General features: G+C 43.1%; 1 protein-coding gene across 2 annotated transcripts in view; it reads right to left on the bottom strand.

Annotated features, from left to right (window-relative positions):
• Positions 1 to 14253, bottom strand: part of nhsa (Nance-Horan syndrome a (congenital cataracts and dental anomalies)) — a 47249-nt gene extending 32996 nt beyond the window's left edge. For both annotated transcript variants that reach the window (XM_053879382.1, XM_053879374.1), the window contains exon 1: positions 13798 to 14253. In XM_053879382.1, the coding sequence (XP_053735357.1) occupies positions 13798 to 14077 (280 nt within the window). In that variant the 5' untranslated portion in view covers positions 14078 to 14253. The remainder of the gene's footprint in view (positions 1 to 13797) is intronic.
• Between the last annotated feature and the right edge of the window lie 3422 nt (positions 14254 to 17675).

The following is a 17675-nucleotide window of genomic DNA, read 5'->3' on the forward strand; positions in this document are numbered from 1 at the left end:
GGACAGCTTGTGTTCACAAACTATGTCAGCACCACAAACAAAGACCTTCCACAGGGTGCACGATAAAATAAAAAGATTTAGAGAAGGGATATACATGACCACATTTTATGGGAATAACTACATTTCACAAGCTCTTATTTTTTACATGAGGATGTGAGGAAAACAGCGAGTCAAGAATGACAAAGAGCAGCGACCCAACGCGGTGTTTAGAGGCAGCCTTCTCTTTGGAAACTTCAGAAACAAGCCTGACGTTTGAAGCAACAGAAAAAAGTCGTGTAATCTCAGATCAACAATGACGCTGAGTTTTTTCATCGATCAGTGAGATTAATACAAGCTTACATTTGGGCAAGACAGAGTGTGGATTTTGCTATCAACACGTACAGAGGTGTTACATTTCGTGCTGGGAAGCAACCAGTGTGGAAAACAGTTTCACGCTCTAAAGCAGCCATCTCAGGTATTTCACAAGAAGGTTATACAGAGAACTAAATCACTCAAAGACACCTCAGACTGGGATTCCTCCCAAACACTCAGATTACATCTCATGACAGAGGTCATCAAAACAAAAGCAGAATAAAGGAGAGCCAGAGGACAGTTGGGCAATAACTCACACTTCATCCTAAAATCAGAATCAGCTTTACACTTGGTTAGAGATATTATGGGTGGCAACAGCTAAACAGCGTGATATCGCCACAGTTTCAAAAACTACTGGTGGAGACGACTATTTTTCAAAGGACTTTTGCGTCAATTGTTGACAAATAGGTTTTTAGTCAAGTGTTCTCTCCCGTGTGACATCCTATGACACACTTAAGTTCACTTATGAATAGTTTGATGCCCTTGGACTGAGAGCTCTTTCATTCTATGGACTTTGTCTCGGGACAAAGCCTGTTTGCTAAAAAATCTGAGATGTGAACACCTACGAATTGGGCTTCAGCCCTGGACTTGACCATCTAGAGTGAAATATTTTAGTTCAGGACACGCTCAGAGGGGAGCACAACTCCATATTCAACAGGGTGTCTAAGGAGCAGCAAGTATTTGAGTTGTCTGATGGCTGTTTGGCGTAATAGGAAAAGAACTTGTTATAACACAGAGAGCACTGATGTTTTCTTCCACACCAGTGAGAGTTTGACAGGGAACAGGACTAGAGCATGCTTTCAGCTTGCTTGATAATTTACATTTGCGTCTTTATTTGGCTGATAAACATCTGAGCTGGTTTTGCTGGATCATCTGAATTAAATTAGGAGTAAATAGAAAACAAAAGCTGACCAGTTTTTGGGACTGAACCACTGTGTTCGAAAGGAAACTACCTTTCATACTTTGATCTAAAACAATACAAGTAAGATCTATAATGCTATCTTGTAATACATATTTTATAGTGCACCACTTTATATCTAAATTTTGTAGACACACCTGTGGACTATTGGTGCCACGAATGACCAATAACCTCTACAGACCACTCTCCACAGTTCGGCACCCACATGGTCCACGGATTGGCTGATGAAAACAAAAAATATGGTCATGTGTACTCACGTTAAGCTGCAGTGTCTGTACAACAGGTGCCAAGACGGAGGCAACTGTTGGTATAAGTTGGCAGCTCTGTGTTTACTCTTACTTATCCTGTGCTTCAGTCGCGCACTCACTTCGGTGAGACGTTCGTGTGATCGAGTCTTTATATGTGGATGAATTGTGCTCGATGAGAGACAGAGACAGCAGAGGCTTGGTGGAAGAGCATGAATACACGATTTGAGAAAGTGGCATGTCTTATTTCGTAATATACGTTGTTTCATTTTCAAACAAACAAATATTACCTTTTGTTGCCACAACAAACCTAAGTGCATTAATTAACTTTTCAAAGCCATTAGGATGGTTCCAGCAGACCAGCTGACTCTCACTCGCCAACCCACTCGCTCTTAATAAGATCAGGATGAGTGGTCCTTTAACTAGTGGACCCCCCTCAGGAGGAATCAGGAGGGCAGCTGGAAGCACGGTAGAAAGTAGTGTGTACATCGACAATGAAATAATACCAGCATGCACAACTAAAAGTCAAGCAGCTTTCTTTCTTCAATTCTGACCCTCATAAAAACAGTCCCAGCACACTCTCCTTGGCCCAGCACCAACATCAACTAAGAATCAAGGAGTTCCATTTAGGGTGTGGGAATAAGTGCATCTGGTTTATCCGGGAAAACTGCAAGGCTTTTTTTTGTCAGTGGAAGAAAACCGATCATGTCTCAAACACAGCTGCCTAATGAACAAAGTCAACGCTGACATGACAACAAGCTGGTTAAAACAACACTGAGGATTCAAAGAGCAGCCCCTCCCACCGTCCTGCCATCCTCAGACTGTGTTTAAACCAAGAGATCAGACACTTATAATCTCTATTGTCCCCTCTGGAGCAGGAGACGGGGTCCAACCACGTCCCACTTTAACACACTGGACCATCTGCAGAGTCACAGATGGCTCCGGCAGTGTCTCACAGAATCCTGCGCTCGGATGCAAGGTCATCAAGATATGATCTTAGCTGCATGAGAAATCCCTTCAGCGTGAGGGAGGGGAGAAGATATTCACTAGAAATTGTTTTTGCTTTTGGTAAGTCATTCTAATCTGTCTTGGTATGCGGCAGGGTATTTATTATGACTTTCAAGTCCATGTCAACAATTTTTTTTTCACACCGTATCTACGCTTTCCATCACAGCTCCACAAATATTACCTGCATGCCCCCTGAACACACCACATGTGTTTTTGATGAAAATATTATTCGGGTTTGTTTGAATAAAGGCACTTATGATCCCAGTTGAGCAACGCACCTCTGAAAACACATGTCGAAACACATGCCACTAAGACTACACCCACTAACACATTGTACTTTTAACAACGTGTTTTCGTGACTCTTAACAGAGTTTTGGAAGAGTGATGAGAATTTAGACTCACTATACCAGCTCCCAAGTGGCTCCTGAAGCTTTAACTTGCATTATGTGTGGACTCAATATTTAAAATTTACAACATCAACACATCATTACTCAATATAACAATTATTACTACATTTTTCCAGATTCATTTTTCGAGATTCAACCTTCTTATAGCCAAGTCCTTAACCACTTTACTTCATAACAATAACTCGAAATATATACCATAGAGATAGACAGGGTGGATCGAGGAGTATGAAAGGGAAGTAGTGAAACTTCATACATCCATCCATATATCTTCAGTTAACCGGTGCTTAGTCCTGTTCAGGCTTACGGGCAGCAGTGGAGGCTATTCCCAGCAGTCATTGGGCAAGAGGAGGGGATACACCCCGGACAGGTCGCCAGTCCATCACAAGGTGCACACACACACACACACACACACACACACAATTTTAGTGTCTAATTAACCGGGTTTTTGGGCTGTGGGAGGAAATTTGAGTACCTGAGAAAACCCACGCAGGCACAGGGAGAACATCCAAACTCCACCCAGAATGGTTCAGAGTTAGATTCGAACATGGAGAGGCAGCAGTGCTAACCATTGCTCTGTTGTGCCGTCCCTAGTGGCACTTCAGTTTCAGTAAAATAAACACAGGGCACGACTCAGAAAATGAACCATGTATGGTTGAACGTCTATCATGAGACCTTGCACTTGCTATCGTGAACATCAAGACACACAAGTGGGTGACAATTGGGATCATTATTGGACATAGTAAGGTGACTATGACAATACAAGCAACCTTGAATGTTGATCATCTAAGTATTGCACTTAACACATGAGTGGACTTATTGCAACATATTGAGGACAGAGATTGTTAGATTGTCACCTGGTTAATTTGCCACCAGAACTGGTGCCACTCGGGTACTTAACGTGTGTGAACAAACACAGGGGCAATAAAACCGAAAGTCGCTCCTTGAGGAAACAATGTATTCAAATCAAAGGGACTATTCAGAGACATTTTTGTCTTTGGACGACATGCTACCAAGGTAACTGTGGGTCAGGAAGTGAATGAAGAGACGCTCCATAGTCAGGCTGATCACCCGCCTCCGATCACCACTTTTGATTGGCTGCAGGATAATGAAGCTGCAATCTCAGCATGAGGCCAATGTCTTTGACCTTCGCGTTCCCAAAAAGGGAGACTTCCACAGACAGAGAGAGCGAGCGCATGTTAACTTTGTATTCCTAAATCGAGGGGAACGGTCCCACTGAAAGCCCTGGCAGCCTGGCAGCTGGCATGCAGCTAGTCATCTGCACGGGGAGTCTTTTTTGTTTAACATTCAACCTTTCAGTTTCCTTTTCATGACAACTCTAATCTCTGGACTTCATGTGGATTGGATTCTGTTCCAGCCAGGCTCCCTTTACAGGCATTGTTTGGATCTACAGTCAAATGACAAACTGACACATTGAAACCTCACTGCCTGTGTTTCACTGTTATAAGTCCATGATTTAGCATGAAGAAGATTTAGTGAAAGACACCCCATGCTCCATTTTGGTTTTAGGCTGTGGACTAGCAGATACTGGTTGCAGGGACTTTCTCTCTCATACAGCTTTGTTTTGAATACACCGGAGGTCCTCTGACACAGTTGACCAAACTTGTCTGAGCCACATGATGTAATTGGCATCATTTTTTCCACGAATGACTCAACAAAAACTATTTGAAGAATAAATGAAAAGGCAGCCAAAACTGTGCAAATAAACTGTACCTCAGAAATAACATCTGTGGACGAGGGACAATATTTGGCGATAATTACAGAAAGAATTGGTTACAATAATTATTTAATCTGATATGTTTCCTGAATTCCAACCCTTAAAATAGGCTCAAGTCAAAGTCCAATACCTGAAAAATAGTGATAGAAATTTAAAATGGCAATGTCATGTATATTAATTTGGTTCATCTGAGAATATCACATTTATAGTTTTCATTCTCTCACCCTCAACAAATATCACGTTCACATCCATTAGAGTTTTGTCCCTGAAGGAAAAAGTATCCCCAAATGCCTGCCGTTGATTTACAGCTACAGTTAAATGTTACCATTACCAAGTATGAGGATCGGCCCTCTGAACATTAAAACTAATTCTACAGCATTTCCAGGGCAAATACTGCATCCCAAACAGTCCATTCAAGACTCACAACTGTCCTCAATAGTGACCGCAAGTTCGTCGGTCAGGAGCACCTCACAGTCAAGGAGGAGGAGTCACACACGATTGAGAATCTTTTTCTAGAGCTGTCTTAAGTATGCTGAGGTGAGACGCACTTATCCGAGTTATATGCCAAAGATTCAAACTTCCATTCCGCCTGTAATGTCCCGGACATCCTTTACTCACTCAAGCGGAGTCTCAGAATCACCTGTGGACCACACATTCACTGAGGAACAATACAACAACTCATTCAGGGCATGGATCCATGGCTCAGATGTCAGTGGAAGTTCCCCCAGAAGTCGGAATACTGATGAGAGCCAACCTTTGGACTGGATCTCCCATTTCTTGGAAACGTGGGAAGGATTGAGGGGAACTGGAATTACCACTCGCTGTCATGATTAAATATGATCTATTGCATTAGAGACTCCATATAAGTTCGGTCAATTAAGGCAGATTTCTCTTCTGTCTTGTTTTCAAATGCTGTAAAAATGACTGGTACACATTACTTGTTATATTTGGTCACACATTGGTCACAATTATTAATGCAAAAACAAGATCCCTGTCTTTGTCACTGTTCTTCATTTTCATCACCTGTATTACAAAACGCCCCCACAACATGGTTCAGTTCTGCTTTAGAAGCCTGATCTTGTCATGGTGGGCCTGCTGCGAGCAGAACTGGCTGAATTCCAAAATAAGAAACTGGGCTGGGCGAGACCGACCCAGAAGCTGGGAGAAAGCGAGCCACCAGAAAAGAAGAACAAAGTGTATAACATGCCTCAGGGAAGAAAAGCAGGCACAGAAATTATTGGCAGGACTGAATCCTGATGGCGAGGAAATTTCCCAACAGAGGAGGGATAGAAAGAGAATGCAGCAAAGGCCTAGTGCGTTTGCTCATATTCGCTTCAACACACAGAGAAAAGTCATCATCTGATGGTGACCTGTCCAGTAAAGCCTGCATGGAGGCCTCAGGTCAATCCCAGTGCCACGGCTAATACTCTCAAACACAGTCACATCTGCTATCAAATCCCTGCTGACCAAGACAGAAAATGAAGAAAACAAAAAGAGTTACGAAAACAAATTGATACAAACTGGGAACTTTCTTTAAAGCTGAGCAAAACTCCAGTCAGATGGAAGCACCCCATTTTTTCTGTGCATGTGACAATGACACAGGAAAAACACTCTTCTGTTAACCTGTTGAATTGTTAAAGGCTGTTGTTGTTTATTCAATAGGTCTTTATGGTCGTGTTTGTGTGTCTCCTATTGTGAGCTTCCTCTGAGTCCAACTGAAACTCCCTAACATGAGTCGAGCTTGTCTTTAAGAAGCAACTTCCCTCATCCTTCTTTGTTTATAGAGGAGCTGTTTGTTCAGAGGTCCTGTGATGAGAAGCAGAACCAGCAGACTTTATTCCTCTTCACATGCCTCCACTACTCAACGTGTAAATCAGTGAGACAAGTGAGGACCCACAGCACTGGAAGATCATAGAGAAAAGAAATGAAAGAGAACGTAAGATACATTACAAGATCGGACATTTTTATGAGGACAGGGTGATGGGAGGAAACTTTCTGTTCACAACTGGAACATAATACTGTTAGACCTGACAACAATTGCATTCTAACCAAAAATGAAGGCAGTTACTAAGAAAGTGTCCTGAATCCACAATGAGATCCCTCCATAATAAGTGAAATGCATTCTACGATAAAATTTGAATTTGCTTGTTGAAATATTTGCCCTGAAATGGAAATACTACACTTGTTTTTTGGCGACTAGGACCACTGTTATGTGCCAAATTTTAAAGAACAACATCTATTCATGGCTGTATTTCAAACAAGGCAACAAGCTGGTTCATGATCACTCTACATGTCACTCATCAGGTGAACATGCTGTTCCAGTCGAGCACCTCCTCATGCTCATTATGGTTCCAGTCAAAGCCACTTTAGCTGCTCTCATAATACTGGACCAGAAGTCTGAGTGGACCACAAACCTCCTGAAACAAACAGGATGATGCAGAGTGAGAATCTGTCTTGTTTCCACTTCTGCTATAAGTCAATGTTAATGTCATACCAATTTGGTGTGGAAAATAACTCAAGTGAATTGAGTCGATGAGGCACAAAATATTTCAGTCTTACCAATTGGACAACAGTCCAGGCTCAAGATGGCCCAGCACTTAACAGCTGGCTCAATCTCGAAGCACAATGTAGCTGTAGAACCTCAGATAAGACAAGAAGATCTTTCATTCGTCTCGCAGGTGAAACACAGGACTGGCAGGTGGAAATAATAGTCTCTTATGGAGAGACTATGAAAATGCAGTGACTGCAAAAATATACCATTGTTTACTCTTTTACGATTTTCCCAGATATCTACAGCAAAAAAAATCTTTATATAGTTTATAATTTTTCTTTCAGTCAAGCAAATGTTTTGTATATATTTTCTCCACACATGTACAGCTAAATATGTTCAGTGTAATCTGTGTATTCAATAAAACCTATTTTTGACTCTACATGCATATTTTTTACTTATATTTTGTCAATCTTCCCTATTAACAAGGAAAACCTGAACCTTCAAATCCTGAGCGGATGTGCACTTGATTAATTCACCCTCACATCCGCAGGTGCTCTGCTCATCCCAAGCGTTGTGTGAGGATGATTGATGAAAAGGCTCTTTGAACTTCCTCATCGCGGCTGATCCGCAGGCGAGGTGAGGGGAGTTCACATTCCTGTTAAATCCCAGTCTAAACACCTGCATGGCAAGGACAACTGGTTTCCTCCCAATTTGAACTCAGACGTGTCCGTTTCTGAGGATCACATAAATGTCTTATTCTCCAGTAAAAGGTCCTTTGAAGAAAGATTTACTTGACTATCACACTGTACAATCTCTATCTCACACTTCTTCAAAAACTCTCAAGACTCAAAGCTGCACATAAAATGTACTTTTTATCTTTCCCCTTTCATGAGAGTGTAATACCCTTACATAACATCCTAGTCTTAGAGGTCTTTCTAAAACCGGCAGATGGGCTCAAAAACGAAGCGGGAGAGATTGACCAGATTGACGATAGTTTGAGAAAAAAAAACCCACTCAGGTGGCCTGGGACATGTCTGGGGAGTGTCTGCCGGCCCACCACAGTTTTATAGCTTTGCAAACCGTCAATATTGCCCACAGGTTTCCACGGAAAAGAATGTGGGCAGATGTTAACAGTGAAGTCAGTTTAACGTGAAGTCAAACAGAAGTTTGTTTGAAAAGTTTGGTGCACAGTATTGTTATGGTAAACCGAGTATGTTAAGTAAAGTTCGCGCTGGTTTTCATTGCCAGCAGGAATATATCGGCAAGTGTCTGTATGAAAAGAGGATAAAAGAGCCGTGAGGAGGTCCCGGCCCATTCAACTTGAGCCGGGATGTTTTTGATCCAACCCATCAAGCACGCACTGTTGAACATGGTGTCAGAAGACTGCAGGCCTTTGATTCTCAGTCCGGTACAGCTTGTTTCTGCTGACACCTGATTCATTAACTTGCGCGTCCTTGACTGGTTGGAACAAAGACCTGCAACACCGTGTCTTGAAGACCCCTGCTTTAGAGGTTTGCAGTCCGTCATGCCCAACAGCACCCACATAGTCACCAATCTTTCCTGTTGGACTGTGGGAGGAAGCCAGGGTGTTAAGAGAGAATGTGGGAGCCAGGTTTGCACCAAGCCTTGGGTGGCCAGAAGCCACGAGGCGGCAGTACGAGCCACAGCACCTCTAGACTGCTATGTTTAAATTATTTCTCCTGTGAACAAGAGAAAGTTGTCTGTGTGCTCGTGTGAATGAGGCAAGTTAATTATAGTAAGTGTAGAGAGAGATGGAGAGTTTGTTTAACCAACTTGATTGACAGTTTTATTATGTCCGGGCCCGGGCCATGTTTGGCCGCTCCGCTGACCTGTGGTCATTCAGCATCATGTCAAACGTGAAATCCACTCTAATTGGCTGGTCAAGTCTTTAAAGCCAGAGTGATAGAGCAAGATGGAGGGTGCTATGTTTGCTCTATTGTGTCGTGAGGGGGTGTGTTTGGGGGTTGGGAGGTCAGCAGGCTTTTGAGGTCAAGGGGTGGATGACTCCCCCAGCCCTTCTCTGGCCTTTCTTCGGGGCTTGCAAGAAAGAGCTTATCAACACCCCAACATTTGAAGGAGACAAAATAATCTCTAACATCCAACAACAACCTGGAGATTAACCGGCTTTACACTTTAAACTAAACTTTGTCTTGGCCAGACATTCCAGTTCAGAGGGCTTACCTTCACAAATGTTAGCCTAAACGCCTGGAAATATACAGAAGGTGGACTGATTTATGGACACCCACACTTAAGCACTTGTGAAGGTCCCACCACAGGAATGTAAAGTGTAATAACTCGCACATTTCCCAAAAGCCAAGGTTCAACCATGATTAGAATGAAACGTCAGCCTCCACAAACAAACGCAGGCTAAACTTTAAACACCAGATTCTCCTCCACCTTTCCACCTCACAGGGGCAGCCAGCTGAGGCAGAGCATGTGGGGGGCAAGGTCCCGGAATTGCAAGCAAGCGCTGTGGTTTCCTGGTCACTGGCTTTTTGGAATGCTTGACTTGACAGAAGAGTTGAGTGGAAACCACTTCAGTGGCAGGGAAAGGGTTGAGGTGCAAAGATGCCTCCAGCTGAGCTGATTTATGGGGAAAAACTTTTGACATTACCGTCAAATATCTCTGGTTTCAACCCAAAATAAAGTGAAATAGAATACTACTGAACCACAAAGAAGGGCAGAGAACAAAAGAATGACTTGCCAAACTTTCTGCAGAAGGAATGCAATGTTCTAAATATCAACTAAACTGTTAAGAAGAGCTTATTCAGGCGGCAGAGGAAGGCAAACGCCATCGAGGCTATTCAGAGCAGAGAGTCTGGAAGCAGAGGGGGTTGGTGACGCAGCAAGTCTTTGAAACCTTCTCTATAATTAGGAGGCTACCACCTCAATGGCAGGTTGTCTGGACCTGCAGAAATATGCTGACTAATAACCAAAGGTGGGTAGCATTTAATGAATAAAGTCATCCATCTCTGCCTTAATTAAAAGCTGCAAAAAGAACGGGCTAATTACAACTAGGCAGCAGTAATTGCACCACACTCAGAACTCCAGGATTTCAGTTCAGATTTGGGGAAATGAGATGAATATCGCTCATTTTACTCATAGACATTTCAATTCTGGCACGACGTGATTGTCGGTAACCAATGACACAACGTCCATTAACTCTCCGTTGGATCACTTAGTAAATCAAAGTCCGGCCAGAACCGGGTCAATGTAGAAGCCGACCGTTAGCCGGCTAATGTGTCCTCCCAGTTCGAACCACTCTGGTGGAGATTAGACTCGCGGACGTGATGTGCGGCAGCACTGTGCTGAAACTTTCATTCCAGGCCAACGGATAAATGACAGAAATGCACGTAGGTCACGGTGCTGAAGTGCACGATGGGCTTGGCCGTGGAGTCAAATGAGGAAGGAGAGGATCAGCGGCGCTCACTTTCACTTAGTGCTAGCTCCAACCCAGATTACAGGCCGTTCGGAATTCAATGACTTTGCATTTTCTTTAGGACACCGTCAAAGCTTCGATTAAAGCTTAGTGATGTATGAATAAAAACGGTGCAACAGAGGAATCACTCACTTTGGATTTTTGCAATTACAACTCTCACACATCAGCCCAACAAAGACCCCTCTCAGGGTTCACAAGCCCTCAGCACACTTAAACCATTCTGTGTTTTCCAAACAAACGACCAATAATTTGTAGTCATGTATGAACATTCTTCATTCTACCTCCCAGACCCACTAATCCACATGTCTGTCAATCACCCGAACGTTTGAGTGGCAACAAAACATCACAACAAATACACACAGCTGATGTCATTCAAACAGAAAAATGACAAAAACCCTGGGAACAACAATGGGAGTCAGCCGGCTTGTTTGCTGACCCAAAAATTGCCATCTAGACGTAGATCACAAGGTCAAAGACTGAAATGGCTAAAGCACACCACGAACCTGGTTCTACTAGCAAGACAGTGAATAAAACCTTGAATGTGGCTTTCTCACTGTCAACAAATGACTTCACAATTCACCAAGGAATTTGTTTATCCCCATTGCTTTATATCTTATAATGATCTGCCTGAAACCCTAAATAAATTGCTTAATCGTGGAGATATGAAAACCAGAAGAAGTGACCACTTGATTCCAAGTTAGGTCATTCTGCAGTTGCAACATGTTGTCATTCTTTCTTGTCTGTGTCAGTCCTTGTTTTGTGAACATCCTGTATTCACACAATCTTTGTTACGGGATCAGGTTCAACAAGCATCCTTTCTCAAGCCTGACTTGTTCTTTTCCCCTTGTTTCAACTGCAAATACATTTTTGGTTGCGGCCCCCTGTAACAGTTACATAACAACATACGGTAATCTTAAGTGTTCCTCCAAGGAGGCACATGCTGCTGCTCTGTTAAGGATCCTGAGGAAGATGGTCAGCAGCCAGCCATGTGCACTTGGAGCAGGAGAGCCAGAGGGCTGTTCGCCGTCACGAGTATGACGACTCCCCCTCCACGTTCAGCCCAGTGTAACCTAAAACCCCAGCGAGTGTTTGTACACGAGACTGAAGTACACTACTCTGGCCTGAGCTCTGATGGTCGTCCAAAAGTGACGACCAAACACACAGCTGAGGGAAACACGCCAGGCAGGAGTACTGGATTGGAAAACTTGGAAGACATTTAAGAATCCAAGTCCAGAATTAAGTAACACTGTCAGCCAGCGTTCCTCTCTGTCAGTCGCACACTCTACATGCATGCACTTTCATTCACTCATCTTATTGAAACCCTCTCTACCCATAACCTGAGGCTCAACAACAGCCATGAAATGAAGTTATGAGAAGTGAAAAAAGTGAGGTTTTATAGAGCAAATCCAAAATGAGTGTAAGACAAACACGGACGTGAATCAACAAATATATAAAAACCTGTTTCTCATTGTAACGGTCAACAAAGCACATCAGAGGAGACCACCTTGCTATACCAAGCTTTGAGGCTGGGGCTGTTCCATTTACACAGATTGTTATTCAGATGAGGGCTGCTTCTGTTGTTTAAAGATGCCCCTGACACCATTAATATGAAAAGCACAATTAAGAGTAATTAGACTGTTGCAGGCAAACCCAGAAGAGGGAGGGGCGCTGTGCGGTGACTAAGCACGCAAGATCCCTCATACAACATGTGGTGCAAAGGGATTTGCTCTTTTCTGCAAAACACACGTGATACGGATGGATTTTAACAACAAACGGTGTCAACTTTGAACATTAATGTTGCGGTCGAACCTGCGCTATTCAGCAATATACTCTCACGTGTAAAAACGCAGTCCAGCTTTTGTTGAGAAAAAATCTCTTTAAAAAGGCTAAAACGGGTGAAGTTTTAAAAAATAAATTCAGTTCATGTGTGAAGAATGTTTTAGTTCTTTTGGAGCAGCCGCAGTCTACATGAGGCTTCTTTGTAGTACAAATTTAGCACCCATAAATCGGCACCAGGGATGGATCACTTTGAGATGGAGATGCAAATGGAGCGTGATCAAACGGACGCATCCATCTTTCCACACACTGACCGTGTAAATCACACACATTTATTTATGGAGTTGAAACTCAAAAGTGTTTCAGCAGATCTTATCTCTACAGTACATATACCCAGGAGCTTAATAAAAGGTCACAAAGGTGTCTTATCCATTGGGCAGGTTAAAAGCTTAAGGCCACACAAACCCAGCAGACCACAGTAAAAAGGGTCCACTCAAGACATGCAGGGACTTGCTGAGCCCCTAAACCAAAGTGAGCAAAATGCACTGGGGTATGTCCGCACTGGGGAACCAGGGCAGTTTAGGAGGTGACAAGGGGGGGCTGAGACCCATTTCCACAGTGTTTCCTGGAGAGTGGGTTTATACATAAACACTCACATGTCAAATGCAAACCAATAACATATCAGCCCCCCTCTCCTGTCACCCAGGGGCACGGGGAGTTTAAAGAGCCAGAGCCAGCCCCATGCTGTGTTATCAGGGTCATGAATTCTGGCAGAGTTGGAGCCCACAACCAGGACAACAGCAACACGTATCTCTGGGCAAAAGATATCAAATTAAAAGTTGATATATTGACAAGTCTGGTTACACATTCTTGTTGTACCTCCACATTTCTAACCAAACAATCCGTTAGATGAATAAATGAACTTCACTTTTAATTTACAGATAATCTCAAAACAACAGTAATAACTTTGGACTTATGGTAACTTAAAGTATCATTGCCCAAGGAACACATCAATGAGATCCACCCGATTTATGGGACAAAGAGTATTTGGCAGGTGTCATTTTGAATACCTCACTCACTGTTTAAAGCTGCAACTTTTATTGTGTAACATTGCAGAGACATAAAACTTCTCTTCATAATGTTTGTTTATAGGAAACCGAAAGTGAAGTATAAATTGTGAAAGTTTTAAACTTTCACAAGCATACACCCTCTTTATTTTTGATTCATAGTTCGTGTTACCAGTGATTCGCAGGACATGATACTTCTGGGGATTTCAAACGCAGAGTGAGGAAGAATTTGGATTTGAAATGTGGCAGTCAAGGATGAAGGTACGCCTCCTCCTCCTCCTCATGAGTCCTGACCATGGTACCCCGGCACGCATTGTAGAAGTGAAACCGGTACTTACGCACTGCCTCCTGCTTGGGGTCCAGCTCGGCACAGGTCGTCTGGAGGCGGCTGATCTTCCCCTGCAGCCCCCGGACCCGCTGGCCGGTGGACACCAGGTCGCCCTCCAGCTCCTGGAATATGGAGTAGGCGTGCTTGGCCAGGTCCGACAGCTGCCGCAGGGTCCGGGACAGAGCCACATTACTGATGGAGACCAGGTCCTCGTAGAGAAGTCCCTCGTCGTTCGGGACCGGGTACCTGCACAGAAGCTGAGGCTCCACCAGCCGCTTGGCAAACGGCATGTTGTCGGGAGTTAATCCGAAAAAAAGTCAGCCAAAGTAGAGCAGAAAGTAGCCCTTATCCAGTCCTTCTGCTCTCAGCTGCTGCTGGTGACCCCCATCTTTCACGTGAGGACTGGCGCGGTCCTCACTGCCGTCCCGGGTCTACTGAAGACCCTCTCACTTTTTCACCCTTCACGAGAGAGAGGTGGATTTAAACGCAGGCGGAGGGAAAACCCGGAGTGCGCAAAGCCACTGGATCAGGACTCCACAGAGGTCCGCTGCTTCTCTGTCAAACTTTGTTGACATGCTCCGCCACCTCCGCATTCTTACGCAATTCCACCTATGAATATTTAGCTTTATTAATACAGTTACTCAGTATGATTAAACGTCAATGTCCATATACGTGCTGCGTTATGGGTATTTAAATACACACCATACACGTTGTATTTATATATATGATTATTTTTTGTAATTAAAAAAAAAATATATATATATATATTTTTTTTTTTCATTTGAATCATTAAGCTAGCAAAATATGATTTATGATTTATATTATTTACTGAACGACACTTTTTGTCGCTTGCTTCATTTTGTCTCTCTCTCTCTCTCTCTCTCTCTCTCTCTCTCTATATATATATATATATATATATAGACAAAATTTATATATATATATATATATATATATATATATATATATATATATACACACCAAAAACAAAAGAATAACAATTCATAATCTGGAGAAGCCGAAAGAAAAAGAAAAGGAATCTGAAGTATTATCATAAATAAATTATTGTGTGGCTGCATTATATAGACATAAAGAAGTCAAACATTTTTTGTTTATTGTTTAGAAGAAAAACTAACAAAACTTGACAGCTTCTGTACGTCAGTTCTCAGCATTGTCGCCATCAAAGTCAACAGAGAATGTGTTCAAAATTGAACAAAAAGTCAATAGATACATAAACCATCACATCATGAAATTAATATTTAGTGCATGGGGTGTCCAGAAACGTCTTTCCACCACTCTAAGTTGAAGAGACACACACAGTTGAAGGCAGCACTAGCAGTCTGATGAATAAATGTGAGCATATTTGGAAAGAGGAATTTGGAACATTTCTCAAAACATTGGAAATGGAATAATGAGGTTAAAGAAGCCAAGAGAAGGAGGATTATCTCAGCAGTGTTGAGGAATAAGTTACCACTGTTGTTGTACAATCATATCCAGACAGTTTCAAACCTGTAGTTTCTCCTTGTATCTCACTCAATACTATGATCAATGATCATTTATCAGCTGGGTGTCAGCAGGCTAATGTACAGGAAGGTAGCTTGCTCGTTCATTTACTTGTGATAAAACACTATACTCCGAGCCATTGTGTTTACGCTGTGAGAGCCTGATCATGTCCTCTGACTGTCGATTTTCTCCCTGGATTGACTCTGTAGCGCATTCTTTGTTGAGGGAGGCCACCCACATACCCTGTGATTAAGCAAAGAAATCTCTGGAGAAACACAACTTTTCTGTAGCCAGAGAATTTCCCCGGCGACTTCATGGTAGTTTCACTCTAGTGTCAAGGCTTGGACAGCCGTCATGACAGTATGACAACCTGAGAGGATGCAGGGACCCAGCGCTTCTACTCCTCTGTGACTGAATAACAAACACAAAACATTCTGGATCCATCAACGAGGAACGAGAGGACTTCCCATTCACAACAATCTTGTGACCATATTAATTCATTTCAGTTCCGTCTCAGACAGTAACAAAACTATATCATGGCTCTCGATGCGTGACAAACACAGAGTCTCCCTGTTATTTAGTGGGTGGTATCCCTGCCGAGGTTAAGCTTTGCTTTCACCTCTGTACACGCAGACCTGACAGCTTAGTCCCAGCCTCATTCACAATTGCTGAATGAGTGTTTAGCTAAATCCCAGCTGACAGAGCCAGACTGGGCAGAGGTGGCCGCCTAAAGCCCTTCCTGTGGCCAAACCAAAGTCCACAGCAGAAGTGCAACCTTTGCAAAGCTCGCCGCTAAACAAAGAGGAGACGAGAGACACGTGTCGTCATCTTTGAGTAATGACGCTGTGACAAAAGAGCCAACTAGAACTGGCAGCCTCCACTAATCTTTGCTGGGAATCCAGTCAGCTTTACCTTTGCTCCCAAATAATTGAGAACCTTCCAAATGTTTACTCTTTATTTAGCTCAGACTTCCTCTTGTAAAAGCGATGCCATGTCCACACCACGCGGTTTAGTGCAACGGCAACTACACAAAGTGGCAAACATTACCATGAAGGTGTTATGAAACAGAGCCATCTCAAATACCTGTCACGACAACCTCATTATGAGCGTGAACAGGCTTATTAGCATAATTTTTGCCGAAAATGTGCTGCTGCAGACGCAGAATTCTATATATAGCTTGAACACTATTATCTTCCTCGGCCACAATATCAATATAAAAAGTAATTCAGTGAAATTAAATTTGATTTTAGGCACACAATGCAATCCACTTAAAATGAAGTGTGGCATATATTGGTCATCTGTACGCACCGTGGACATGATGTCTGAGCTGGTTAAGCTAAAATATTTACTCAGACATAGGATCTGAGCAAACATCAGTCTCCATCCAGTTGAAACATTAATAGTACTGTGGATCATAATAAGGCAGTGTGAGGCAGCCGGAGTGCAATTACCTGCCGTATACTTAGTGGCATCACATGGCTCACACATATAGTTTCCTCCTCAGCTGCCATCCCAACACCTTTAAGTGGTATTTACAGTTGGAAGGTTGCTGGTTTAAATGATGTATACCATCTAACAAGAGAGCGGAGTCAGCAGGTAGTGACATGTCCAACTGTGCCAAGAAGTGGGTTTGGCACACGGAAGCTATGAGCGCTGCGTCGTCTGGCGTCAAGTCTCAACTCATTTGAGTTTATTCCCTCAGTTGCTCCAGTGTGTGATGGCGGTTGGATCCCACCCACACACACAGGCGGGCATCCTGTCACGTAACTCTTAGGTTTAGTGCGAGTGAAAAGTCCCTCCTGAGTCGACACCAGTTCCATACAGGTAAAGACAGGGAGCCAAGTGTGTGGTCACCATACATTTTTGCAGCTCGTGGAACCTGAAATGTTTAGAAAGTAAGAATGATATCAGAGTGTGTGGCCATCAGGAGGCAGCCAAGTGTGTCAGTGGATATTTTGGGTGGCGGTGGCAGAGCGTCTGGGAATACAGTCATCAGAAGCGATCTGGTGACCTTTGCTTGTTGTGTCTGTGACAGACAGACAGCTGCTTTTGTGCGAATGAGGGTTCACCAAAGTGGACACTTTCATCTTTTTTGCTGAGCAGGGAGCAGGGAACCAGGACTTCATGTGGCCTCAAAACCTCTCACACTAAATATATCATAAGACAGTCTTTTATTTGAAAATGTGTGACTTTAACGCACCTCAGTGAGGAACTGTCACCAACCAATGGTCATGAGTTGGGGCTGATGTAAAGGTCATGCATGGTAAGTAAAAGTTGAAGTTTGATCTCTGCTCACTGACACTGGGGCATTGAAGCTCTTTTATGAATGCCTTTCAAAGTGATCCATAGGTGAATTTGAGGGCCAACAGCAGCAAAAGAAGACCTCTG

The sequence above is a fragment of the Synchiropus splendidus genome, chromosome 1 (assembly GCF_027744825.2).
Source record: "Synchiropus splendidus isolate RoL2022-P1 chromosome 1, RoL_Sspl_1.0, whole genome shotgun sequence".
NCBI lineage: Eukaryota > Metazoa > Chordata > Actinopteri > Syngnathiformes > Callionymidae > Synchiropus > Synchiropus splendidus.